The sequence below is a fragment of the Manis pentadactyla genome, chromosome 5, assembly GCF_030020395.1.
Source record: "Manis pentadactyla isolate mManPen7 chromosome 5, mManPen7.hap1, whole genome shotgun sequence".
In the NCBI taxonomy this organism is placed as follows: domain Eukaryota; kingdom Metazoa; phylum Chordata; class Mammalia; order Pholidota; family Manidae; genus Manis; species Manis pentadactyla.
Window position 1 is genome coordinate 157,012,922 of NC_080023.1, and position 12,898 is coordinate 157,025,819.

Here is a 12,898-nt window from a genome sequence, read left to right on the forward strand (position 1 = left end):
GTTCATAATAAACAAATGTAAATTCAGAAACCTAGATACTTCACAGTCCTTTTGCCTTTCTCTTATTTCACTGATTTTTATTCAAATACAACCCTTATAGTTCCCAGTTTTCAATGAACCTGTTGTTTATGGTTTTCTATCAGTAGCTCCCTGTTTCTTATTGCACTGCATTGATTATGTTTTATTACTTAAAAATTGATTCATTTATGTGAATAAGTGGTCTATACCTAATACAAAATTCAAAAGTCAAAAAAGAGTAATGTTTTTACTCCTGCTTATTTTCTCATCCTTTCATGTTCAGTTTTAATTATTGTTGTTAGTTCCTTTTATATCTTTAAGTATGCTTCTACATTTGTTTCTTTTTTTATTGAATTTAAGTAGTATCTTAAGATCTGCAGCTATAAAAGTCAAAGACACTCATGTACTTAGTCCTTTCAGTTTCTCTTTGTCTATATCTCCATACATGTTAGCTGTATTATTTCTTGGTTCCTTTTTAATTGTTCATTTCCAACTTCTTCACTTGCATTTTGCAATCCTATCCTCTGTATTCAAAGCTGAGCTTCCTTTTTGATGTTTCTGAAATGACCTCCACTTCTAAAGTGTTTTTTTTTTAATACTTTCCTGAGCTCCACCAGTGCTATCTCCAGTTGCTTCATCCTCTCTTCTTTGAACTATTGCATTTTTGCTTTCATCTCTTATTTTAAAATTCATTAAGCCCTTCGAGTTCTTTGTTGTTCATGATTATCATCTGTATCATGTTAATTTTTTTTCTGGTGATTGTCTTTCATTTGAGTTTTGTTTTTCTTGTTCTCTGCCTTCCTCTCCCATTTTCCTGTAATATATATATTTAGATCTGGTGCTATTTATTTTTTATCATAACTCCCCATTAAATGAAGTGAGTTCTTCCTGGACCAGTTATTTGTTGGAGTTGTGCATGGAGAAGGGACTAGAATAGGATTCCAGGCTGACAGGAAGTCTCTTACGGTCATTAGCAAAGCTCCTTATAACAAGGGTTTTGTGTGAGTGAATTAGTTTAGTTCTTTCCTCTTCCTGGCAAGTGGAGCTTGGCAGCTACAGGGCTGTGTTTCTCTGGTCAGCCCACAAGCCTGCTTCTTGGTGCCACTGGCACCAGGGAGGCTCCCAGAACCAGCCCTTGCATCATGATCCCAGAGTTCTGCAGAAGGTGCTGTTGATTGTGCCTTCACATGTATCACTCTTTTTTGGAGAACTCTGAACTCTGCCAGCAACCCCTGAGATCTGCAGCTCCAGGCATTCTCTATTGTATTTAACCTTCTGTATCTTCTTGGTACTTGTCATTTCTGCACAGGCCAACATGATGGCTTCCTACTCCCTAGTACCTTTGCTGGGGGCTTTCTCTGGCCACTGGATTGCTCAGTCCAGAAATGTTGGCAAGTGAATGCTTCCAAGAGCAGCTTTCAACCAATGGGTCAGCTCTGAGGCATGTACTATGCAGTCTTGCTAAGGTCCCCGCATGTTGGAGCCCCAGTTTTTCATGAGTGACATGTTCATTGATATGTCCCTCTCAAAAACATTTTTTAAATGTGTGAATCAGATTTTTCCTCCTTAGGCAAGCTAACATTGGGGTGGAAGTGGTGAGAGAGCTCTTTTATGACTTCCTGTATTTCTTCTTTGAAAACTAGTCCATTTAGATGGTTTCTATTGGGATCACTGTGGTGAATTGTTTTCCTAGAAAATTACCAATAAAAATATTTGTGTTGATAACTAATTTGTCAAAACATGCCAACAGGCTAGATATGGCCTGTGGACCACCATTTTGTAACTACTGATGATAGTTAAAGTATTTTAAACCTAGTAGAGGCCATATAGATTCAGTACTGGACGTTGCAAATAGGTAACATGGCTGGCAGGTTACAGAATTCTGTGAGGTCAGGACTTCAGTGAGTTGGAGAGTCCATTCCCCATCTAAAGATAAGCCAATTAAGTTTTAACAACATTTCAACCAAAATACCATGTGGGTAAAATAAAGCAGTCTGCAAGCTCAGTTTGGCCCATGGGTGGCATGTTCATGACCTCTGCCAGCCCATCCTCACTTTCTACCACATCTCTTGTGCATCTCACATTTCAGCCACATCTCGTGCTCTCTGAACTTGTCCTGCCCTTTCTTCATATATCTTTATAGCTTTTTTTATAGGAAGACTTTCTCTTATAGCTGTGAAAGTACTTTCCATCCCCACCATATTATGAACTGCTTGTGAGCAGAGACCCTTCCATCTAGAATCATCCTTTGTGACATAAGGAGATTCTGAGGATGAGTTTTTCTCAGAACCATGCTTCCAGCAGCTGTTGTGTAGGCTATGAGAAGTTGAGAGAAGCTCTTACCTTGCCACTGAAGGAAGCTATTCATTTTTAATATAACTGGATGATTGGGAAAAGATTTGTGGTCCTACCCTTGAAAGACAAAGGGGCAAGTTGTGCCATTTGCCAAATCAAGAACCATGAACAGATATAAGGTGTCTTATTCTTGGCAGGTCCTGAAGAAGGAACTGGTGAGTGTCAGGAGTCCTGGGAGAGGCTGATTTGCTCTCAGGTCTAATTCCAAATTCCCAGGGAAAAGATTGGATGGCCCATCTTGGATTAAGTGTTCTATTAGTTTTCTAGTGCCGCTTTAACATATTGCTACAATTTAGTGGTTCAAAACAAAACAAACTTATTAATCTTAGGGAGGGGAGAAATCTGGCAAGGGTCTCTGTGGGCTAAAACCAGGGCATCAGCAGGACTGCATTTTTTTCTTGAGGTCCTGAGAAGAATCCATTTCCTTGGCTTGTCTAGCTTCTAGAGACCACCCACATTGCTTGGCTCACAGCCCCTTCCTCTCATTTCAAAGCCAGTAACGTTGACCTCTCTGACTATTCTTCCCTCAGATCCATCTGAGTCCAAAATTCAGGCTCTCTGCATCACCCCTCACTGCCTGCAATTATTTGGGCACATTACTTTCCGAACTGAAGTGAAGGACTTGACTTTTAACTAGAACTGTGCCAGTTAATAACTGGCTCCTGGGGAGGGAAGTGCCCCCATTTGTAGTAGCTGCCAGTTTCCATGGCACAAACACTCCCACCATGGCAATTTCAAGCTACCATTCATGATTTTAACAGGCTTGAAAATGCAAACTTCCTGAAAATGTAATCACTGTTCCAGCATACCACTGCATTTAGTCCTATTACATATCACCTTGTTCAGCTCCACCCAGCTTGCTGTTGACTGTTGAAAACAGAGTTTCCCCTTGCTTGTTTGCTTTCTTTCCACAGGGACTGTACAAGCTCACCATGGATATCATTGTGATGATCCGAGTGTGTAAAATGTTCCGCCAAGGCCTTAGGGGATTCCGGGAATATCAGATCATTGAGACTGCTCACAGAAAGCACCCTATCTTCTCCATCTGGGATGTAAGCAGCAGGGCTTAGCAGGATTATGAGGGCTCAAGGGGGTCCAATAAATAGCACCCCACTTCCCAGTCCAAGTTCTGAACCAACTGAGAAGACCAAAGATTAAGCAGATGGGAGACCCAAATGCCACTTTTATTAATGATGAGAATATACTGGAGGTGACTTGTGTCATCAGACAAGAGGGTTACCTAATACTGAAGCCCAGAATTAGACAGCTTTACACACCCAGTTGCAGGCAGTGGCAGACCAAGGCAGGTGTCCACTGCAGTAGCAGGCCTTCCTGCCCTAAACTCACAGCAGAGAAGGGCAGAGCAGAAGGTGGGCCCAGAGGGAAGGAGAAGAGATAATCATGCCCAATTTTCCCTTCCAAATTCATCAAGGAGTTTAAGTCACTCCTCAGTGTGGAAGGAGAGGAGCTGGTAGTGTTCTACTAGCAAATTCCCTCCATGTGAAAAGGAATGTTAGGAGTGGGGAAAAAGCCATTTCCATTCCAATGATGATCAAAACAGACAAATCCAGGAGTCACAACAGGCACTTTCATCATCTCTACCTTATTTCATGTCCCCCAAAAAACTTAAGCAGAAAAGGAGTATTTGCAGAGTCCTGCCTACCAAGAGTGACTAGATCCAACCTCTGCCTCCCCCTCCCCCTTCATCCAGTGATTCACTCCAAGAAATTTCCCTAAGTAGTTTCTGAAGTAGAGGGGAATGAGGGTGGTGGTGGAGGAAAGGAAATTGGTCTCAGATTGGTTTCTAAGGGATCAGCAGGTAATTTTTAACTGTGTGTATGACTGAGTTTAAGATACAGCAAGGAGTAGGGTCTGCCTGAGGGCCCAAGGAAAGGAAGGGCATGGCACATCTAAAGACATTCAAATTCATATGTTTGAAAGACACTATGCTGGCCAAACCAAACATGCCTGCAGCAGATTCTGCCCTTTGTTGGGCCATGAGATGGGAAGGGATGGAGTAGAGTTGTAACCTAGGGTTAACTCTCAGGAAGGATATTTTGACTCATGGTGTCATGTGATAAAGAAGCAGTGGCCCCTGGAGACCAGGACTCTTCTGTTACCAGACTTGGGTTGGTGCGCAGGCAGCTGGAAGCTGAAGACCAGAGTGAGGCTTGTCATCTGGGGCGTATGAGGCTAGGCCTAATGATATTGCCCAGTCAGGGTGGCCTTGAGCAGAACAAAAGTCTCTAGAGGCAGCCTGTATGGGTCAGATGGCTGCCAGGCAGAGATCTGGGGGTCTGGGGTGTAGGGTTGGATGGAGAGCCACACACCTGTTTTCATCAGAGTATGTGAATCTGGATCTTTCTGAGCACCACTGCTTTCCTTCTTTGGCCTTCCTGAGAAGCACACACAATACACAAACTATAAATTGGAGGAGAGGACAGGGATTTGAGTGGGCTCTGGGGAAGGACATGAGGTATGCCTAGAGAGATAAATGAGTGTGGCCCAGGAAGGTGGTATGGTGGCAGGACCTTGTTTGTCCCTTTCTTTTCCCCCTACATATATTTCCCTCTCTCCCTGACTCTTTCTGTACCCTTTCTGTACATCCTCTCTGCATCTGTTAAAGACAGGGTGGATTAGTTCACTTCTAAGATCTCTTACTTCTAGACTCTAGACTAGGATCTTGGGCAAGTTCCTTAGCCCCTCAAGTTCCAAGTGAGGCTTAATAATGCCTCCTTTGTCCTGATGTTGAAATGGAGTAAGATCAGGAAGATGTGCCATGCGTGGCTTGTTTTGTTAGAGGCACATAACAAAGCTTGGCTTCAGCTATTCCTTCCTTTGATCCATCTTTTGTTTCTCTATACTTGCCCATTTGTTTGCTTCCTTTCCCTCTTCCTTTTCTCTCTCCATTCTTCCTCTCTTTATCCTCCTGCCCCTCCCCACCCCCAGCTCTCTCTGCCATTGTTGTCATTGCTGCTCTCAAGTATCATGCTGGGTTTGAGCTTTTGAGCAGAGGTGGACATGAGGGGGCCGGCTGGCAGGAGGTTTCTATGGCTTCTTGCCTCTCCCAGTGGTCCAGGTACAGAGGAGTATTCAAATACAGAATCCCAGGAGCAGTCTTGCTGATTCTCCTTCCTCTCCCCCATTTCTTTGGTTTTCAGGATAGAACGCAAGGCCGAATCACATTTGATACCATGGACTTCGTTGCAGAGGAGGTATGCATAGCTCTGACCTTGCTGCTTGGAATTTTCTTTCTGCATCATGCCCTGGAGGAAGCACTGGGTTGGGCACCGGACAGCTGGGTTCGTTCATCAGTGCAGGTTCTGCTACCAACCCAGTGTGTCACCCTGAGCTAGCCACTTAGTTTCCTCATCTATGAAGTAGCTCATCTCAGTGATCCCTTCCAGTCCTGGCATTTCAAGACTGTAGCCCCCTGAACCTATTGTTGCTTTATAGCTGAGCAGAACCAGCAGGGGAGGGCTCCTGCACTAGACCCTTGCGCCAACAGCAGAAGACAAAGCAGAGGCTATGAGAGCTCCACACGGGAAATAATCAGGGTAGTGGGGAAAGCCCTGGCCTGGGCCTGAATCTGGCTCTGCCCCAAACTCTCTGAGAAACTCTGTACACCTGTCCCCTCCCTGGGTGTTAGATGGCCAGTCTGATGTTTGACCAGGGAGTGCCCTAAATTTGGGTGAGGCTTTGGACTGTGTAACTTGTTCTTTGAATTTCAGTAATCATTGTTATCTTCCTAGCTTCTCCTTACCAAATCCTGGGATTAAATTAAAATTTGAAATTAAATTTTAAAATTTTAGGGATTTACCTATTTATAGGGAAGATCTGAAGTTCTTACCAGTGTAGACCTGACTTGACTCTAGCCTGGAGTAGCCATATTGGTTTTTCTCCCTAGGAAAGGAGGGAGAACAGAGCTTTGTAACTGGTACCAGGACTGTCCATGCCACCCTGGCCCATGAAGGTGTGGCTTGTTGTCCACCTCTCCTGGGCATGATGTAATTGCTCATGCCCCATTGTGTATGAAGCAGTTAAGTTATTCAAATTCTTAGTTTTTCAACTTTCCAGACTGGCTGTTGTCTGACACTGGACATTGACAGTTACCCAAGTTTTGCCTTTCAGACAGGAGAAACTAGGGGCCTCTCTGAGAGCCATAGAACTCTAGAGATGGGTCAGGCATGAAGGAAAAATCCATCATATAGGCAAGCCTCTCAGCCTCTTGTATGAGTTGTGTCTGATCCTGGCAACAACACAGAGGTGAAGAGTGGAGACCCAGTTAAAAAACCTGTCCTTTGAGTGACTGCTAATGGGTACCAGGTTTCTCTTTAGTTTCTCTTTGGAGTGATGAAATGGTTCTAAAATCAGTCGTGATGATGTTTGTACAACTCTGTGAATACACTAAAAATCATTGAATTGTGTACTTTAAAAGATGAATCACATGGTATGTGAGTTATATGTCAAACTGATAAACACACACACACACACAACATGCCCCTCAGGACAGCACTGGGATTGTGACTGAAAACTAAGGTTGCATGGGGGTAGGAGGGTAGGGAATCAGACCATGTGGGGCCCCTAGGCTGTGATATGGAGTTAAGACTTTATCCTAAGTGCAATGGGCAGCCAGGGGGGCTGTTAACCACTCCAGTACTATTTCCCTAGCATGTGGGAGCAGTTGGTGATTGGGTAGATTCGCCTGCCCACTGGTCCAGGAGTCCTGGTTCATGAGGGTTAGCTAGTAGTCTCTGTTGGTTCTCTTCATACCTTAATCTCTTGGGTAGCATGCCAAAGTATAGGCTGAGGCAAGGGAGGTCTCCCCTCTGCATGTGAGGGGCCCACATTGATTGGGGTTTGTATGTCAGTGACTGGCACAGGCAGCATGGTCAGTAGTTGGGGTTACAGGCCTTGGCATATAGCAGATCTAGGTTATAGTCCTGCCTGAGTGTCTGCATCTGTCAAATGGGGATAATAATAGTGCCTTGCTTCTTGGGCTGGGGAAAGGAAGATGCAGTGGGACGATGTGTATAAGATGTGTATGCTAATGCTGGGTACACAGTAAGCACTCATTACATGTCCACCACTGCTGTATGGGGAGTGGAAAAGCATGAAAGCTGGAGTGTAGGGAGTTGCCTGCTCGCCCCTGGGAGAAACTGCTGGGTCCTCTGTGTCACTCTGACCCTCTCTCCCCAGGGTCACTTACCTCCAAGGGCCATTCAGATCACACAGAAGAAGCCTTCTTGGAGGACAGAGGAAGAGATCCAGGCCCTCTGTAACCTGTTGCAGGCTCTGGACAGCTACCGTAATTACTCAGAGCCCCTGCAGCTGCTCCTGGCCAAAATCATGCGCTTTGAACGGTTAGTGAGGGTCACACTCCTTGGCCCTGGGGCTGGGGCTGGACTGGCCAGGAAGAGGCTGGCTGAGAAGGCTGTGGCAGGTCTGCTGGTCCCTCTATGGATTGCCAGCTGTGAATGGCCATGTGTCAGTTCCCTTAGTGCTCATTCTTACAGTTGTAGCAGTTTATCCCATACATTTATTAGGAGTCTACCCAGGATAATGGAGCCCCTGAATCTGGTGAGGATCTGGACCAATTCTCTCATTTTTCAAATGAGGGAACTGAGGCTCAGAGGGGAAAATCGACTCATCCTATGTCACCCAGATAATAGGCAGCAGAATTGAGATGCGAATCCAAGCCTTAAAAAGCCCTAACAGGCGATTATACTGCATACAGATAGGAACCAGGGCAATGGTCTGTGAACTTGGATGAGAAAAGTGTTTATCTGTATTCTCATTAACTTCTAACTGAAGTTGGTGGCTCTTGTGTCTGAGGAGTCCTGGAATCATTCTCTAGCTTCAGGCTCAGCTAGATCAGTAGCTCCATGTCACCAGGGCTTAGCATCTGTCTGTCTGTCTCTTTCCATCTCTTGGTACTTCATTCACATATGCCACCTTCTCAGCTAGGCTTTCCTCTCATAGTGAGATGTCTGCTTGAAACACACCTCTGAATTCCCATCTTTCCAGTTGTAGTCCATTGGGAAAGGGTACTTCTTCCCAGTCCTTCGAGTTAGAGCCTCGGGCTTAGTTCTTTCTGAACCAAATTGGCTTTGCTGGAATCATCAGTGTGATGTTCTGGTTGTCTGAGAGTAAGAAAAGTTGTTTTCCCACAAAGTAAATGAGGGAGCAGTTAGTGGAAAAAGGTGACCAGATGTTTGGTAGCTAAAGGAACAGATTTCTGCTACTGGAGATCTGAGTTCTAGTGCTCACTCAAGTGTGACTCACTGTGTGCCCTTCACCCTGCCATTGAGGCACTTCTACAAGCCTTGGGCTCGTTTTCCTCATCCCAGAAATGTAGGCTGAGTTAGTTGGTCTCTGAGGGGGTTGCTGGCTCCAGCTCTAGAGTCTACCCTTGAAGGATGCTGGCCATGTTCTTTCATCCACGAAGTCTCATTTCCTGGCTGAATATGCCTGTCTTCTCCTGTCTAGTCACTGCCATCTGGGCCATCTTCTCTTTCTTGTGTTGAGAAAGCCTCTGGTTTGTACCCGAACAAGCCCGCAGGCTGAGGGGATTCTGAGGCTAATGGCTGTTGCCTAATGCTGTCCTCAGAGCATCTGTCCTCTGATCCCTACCCGCAGGCGTGATGAGGCCAGAAAGTGCTCTGGGAGCTCAGAAGAGGAGATGTTGCTGTGGGCTGGGTCAGGGAGGGCTTCCTGGAGGAAGCAGAATCTGAACTGAACCTTGAGCCACTGAAAAAATTTGAGCAGGTGAAGAAAGAAAGCTGTTCCAGGTAGGGTAAGCAGTGTAGATACATTGATGGAACAAAGGAAGGTCATCTGCCCTGAGCAGAGGGTTGGCTCCCCGCTGCTGGTGGATCTGGTGAATCAGAAAGAAATGGAAGTTGTCAGTGAGGTGGGGAAGGAGGAAGAGGAGGACCTGCTGAGCTTGGAATTGAGGGAAATAGTAGTTTGAAAAACATTTCACCCAGCCATTGACGCACTTCTACAAAGGCCAATGACTTGTCAGTGGAAACAGAAGTGGAGACTTGGTGGAGACGACAGGCAGACTTTTATGCTCCCCATTGCCTTCTGGGTAGGTTCTACAGTTAGCCCAGCTTTTTAGGTCTTTTATGATTTGACCTGGCCAAATTTCTTTCTCACTGCTCCCCTGACCACCTCCTCATCCCCCATTTTCCTCTCTAATGGAGCTTATTTTTACTCCCTTAAATGTGGCATTCCTGCCACCTCTGTGCCTTTGGACATGGTGGTCCCTCTGCCTGGGACACTCTTCCATCTCTGCACCTGGCTGACTCCAGACCTCATCCTAGAGCCTTCTCTGGCCTTCCCATGCTGAGTTAAATGCCCTTTCTCTGTGCTTCTGAAGTAGCCTGTGCTTGCGTCTCTTAAAGCATTTTTAAACCTTATTTAATTCCTATACTTGACTATCATTTCAAGGACAAAATCTGTGTCCTTTATCATTGTGCCCAATAGACAACAATTGGTATTTGTTTAACTTATTGAATGAAGGAAGGAAATGAATGAATATTGAAGGAAGTAATATTTGAACTTGCATTTAAAATGCAGAAGCTTTCCTCCTCTGAGCTTAAGAACTAACTCGCAGTTTGCTCTGGACCTGAACACACCTGTATCCTAACAGTTCCCTGTTGGATATTGAGCTAGTGGGGATCATAATAAGACTGTTTATATGTCTCTTTCTAGGTGTGCTCATCTGCATTTTACAGACAAGAGAAACTGAGGCTCAGAGAGGAGATATGAGTTGCCCAGTGGTATACAGCTAGGGGCAGGATTTGGATCCTGGTTTGACTCTAAAACCAGTGCTCTTTATCATTTAGTTATGCATCCATTGCTCTCAGCATTCATTCATTCCTTAATTCAGTAAATCCTGTTCATTGAGCATTTACTATATGCCCAAGCAGACTGAGAAAGTCTCTGCTCTCAGGAAGTTTCAGTCCAGTGGAGGTGGATGATTAGGTAAATGTTAGTGAAGAGGTCAAGCTGGATGGGGCTGTGGCTGGGCTGTTCTGAGGTCCCTTCTTGTCCTAGTTTGTGCTTTTGTACTTTAGAGCGAAGAGCACAACCAGTCCAGATCGCCTCAGAGCAGGGACCAGGCTCTGTGTTGCAACCAGATCAGCTGGCCATGGTCTTTTCCTAGGTTTGGTCGCAGGCGTGTGATTGTCAAGAAGGGACAGAAGGGCAGCAGCTTTTATTTCATCTACCTGGGTACAGTGGCAGTGACCAAGGATGAGGATGACAGCAGTGCCTTCCTGGACCCCCACCCAAAGCTGCTGCACAAGGGCCACTGTTTTGGGGTAAGCACAGGGGAGGAGTCTGCCTTCCTGGGGTGGGTTCCATGGTGTGACAGGAGTCCTGCTAGAGCCTCTTGGCCAAGCCCAGTCCTGCCTTCTCCTCTGCAAGTCATGAATCCCAGTGCCCTTACCTGTCGATGATGATTGGGTTGGACCAGGTGATGTCCAAGGCCGACTGTTTCATCTGTGATGTTGAAGTTGTACATTCCCTGTAACACCCCTTAGAGATGCAGTGGTTCCTCAGCAAGGTCTCCAGCTTTCTCTCTCTGGATCCTGTTCCACAGGCAGCATATTAAGAGGCAGGGGAGTGGGCCTACAGGAGTGGGGAGTGAGCAGGAGCACAGGGTGGGCCAGGGAGCCTGCAGCCTGGGAAGGAGGGATTTCTGTGGGGAGATGGAGGCAGGAAAGAGGTGTGCAAAGCTGTGAGCAGAAACCCAGAGGTAGCTTCTCACTCACCTTTGCCCCTGTCCATCCAACAGGAAATGGGCCTTCTGACTTCTTCAGTGAGAAGTGCCACTGTGGTCTGCATGGAAGAAGCTGAGTTCTTGGTCGTCGACAGAGAGGATTTCCTTGCTAATAACCTGGACAAGGAACTTGAGAAGGATGCTCAGCACCGGTTTGAATTTTTTAGGTGGCTCCATTGTGTCTTCCCCCTGTGTATTTACTAGGTGCCTGACTTGGTTCGAAGCCTGGTAGGAAACACTGTGTGCTATTCGGTCTGTTTGAAATGCTTTTCCATACCCACCTCCCACCCAGCTTCTCTGTCTAGCAAACTACTTCTTTGTATGAAAGTAATAATAGCTAACATGTGTTGGGGAATTCAGTCCTGAAGCAGTTTATTTTTTCATACAATGGAAAAATAGGGCTGAGTTCCATTGTCAGTTTTTAGGCTTGTCAGACATATAACCCTAGATAGGTCACTTCAATTCTCTGGGCTTTAGTCTCCTGCTCTGTAAAATGCAGATAATGATTCCTCCCTTTCCCAAAGTCATTGTAAGGATCAAACGATGTGATTATGGAAAGTGTGTGGCCCAGTGCTTGGCCCAGTGGTGGTCCTGCATTCCTTCTTGTCTCCCTACCCTTTTCCTCTGGACATGGCACTGATCCTCTTCCCCTTTTGTGCCCCAGATGGCACTCAGTGCCCCTGTTGAGGCCTGAGTCACCCAAGTTCTGAACTCATAATCTGTTGGAGTTGAGAAAATAAAAAATGACTGTTAGCTTCCTTGTGGGGCCACAGATGGGGAGGGCAAGCTCATGACTGGTGGTGTATGAGGTCAGGGGAAGGGGTGGCCACTGCAGGGTGGGCCTTCAACCACGTAGAAGAAACAGGCACAAAAAAGGAGAGTACAGATTCCCCCACCCTGTGGTCCAGGGTTGAGTATTTGAAGCCAATAGGCAGGAGGAGACAAGTTGGAACGAGCTGCCCAAACCAAAGGCAGGGCCAGCACTGTTGGGCAGGGGGACAGAATAGCCAGTGAGTTGAAGGGAGGAGCTCTTGGGGACGTTCCTTGGACTAACTCGGTGAAAACTAAGTTAGGGGACGGTGGAGCTGGGGAGAGGCTCTTGGAGTGAGGAGCCAAAGCGGGAGAAGCACAGCGCTGCCCCAGGTGTGAGTGAGCAGCTGCAGCAGGGAGCAGCGGGAGGGGAGGGCCCTGAGAAGAGGGCAGAGGGAGCAAAGGCAATAAGTAATAGGAGACTGGCTGTGGAGGGTGTGTGAGATCTTCCACCTCAGGCATTTGCAAGAACCGAACATGTTCCCTTCCTGGAAATTGCTAAGAGCTGCATACCTTCCAAGTAGGAGGGCATGAATTCTAATAGGCTTTTCCTCACAGGGAGATGGATCTGTTTCAGCCATGGTCTGATGAGAAGCTCTGGAAGCTGGTAAGACTGGGGAAGATGGAGAAGTTCTCATATGGGCAGCTGATTTCAAAAGACTTTGTAGAATCATCCTTCATCATGTTTGTCTGCAAGGTGAGAGGTCTGGCATTGGGGGGCGGTGAAGCCGGGAAGAATGGGCCAAATATAATGTCCTGTGACCAGACAGACAGGTCTGGGCCCTGTTTTGTAACACTTCCTTTTCTGAGCTTCCATGTCCAGCTATGAAAGGCAGATGACACACTTTGGCTTCCTTCTCTCAGGGTTGCTGTAATCTTTAAGATACATAGCTGATAGAAAGAGGGCCAAGGGGTATCCCCTCC

At 46.3% G+C, this 12,898-nt stretch overlaps 1 protein-coding gene across 3 annotated transcripts in view; it reads left to right on the forward strand.

Annotated features, from left to right (window-relative positions):
- The window catches only part of CNBD2 (cyclic nucleotide binding domain containing 2), a 65,694-nt gene that overhangs the window by 10,799 nt on the left and 41,997 nt on the right, over window positions 1-12,898 (forward strand). Inside the window, exons 1-7 of one of the 3 annotated variants that reach the window (XM_036902424.2) lie at window positions 2,478-2,528; window positions 3,288-3,425; window positions 5,535-5,588; window positions 7,573-7,736; window positions 10,547-10,703; window positions 11,180-11,331; window positions 12,533-12,671. In XM_036902424.2, coding sequence (XP_036758319.2) covers window positions 2,478-2,528; window positions 3,288-3,425; window positions 5,535-5,588; window positions 7,573-7,736; window positions 10,547-10,703; window positions 11,180-11,331; window positions 12,533-12,671 — 855 coding nt within the window. Of the gene's footprint in view, window positions 1-2,477; window positions 2,529-3,287; window positions 3,426-5,534; window positions 5,589-7,572; window positions 7,737-10,546; window positions 10,704-11,179; window positions 11,332-12,532; window positions 12,672-12,898 lie in introns of those variants that run through there. The other 2 variants (XM_057502948.1, XM_057502949.1) reach the window with 2 other exon arrangements.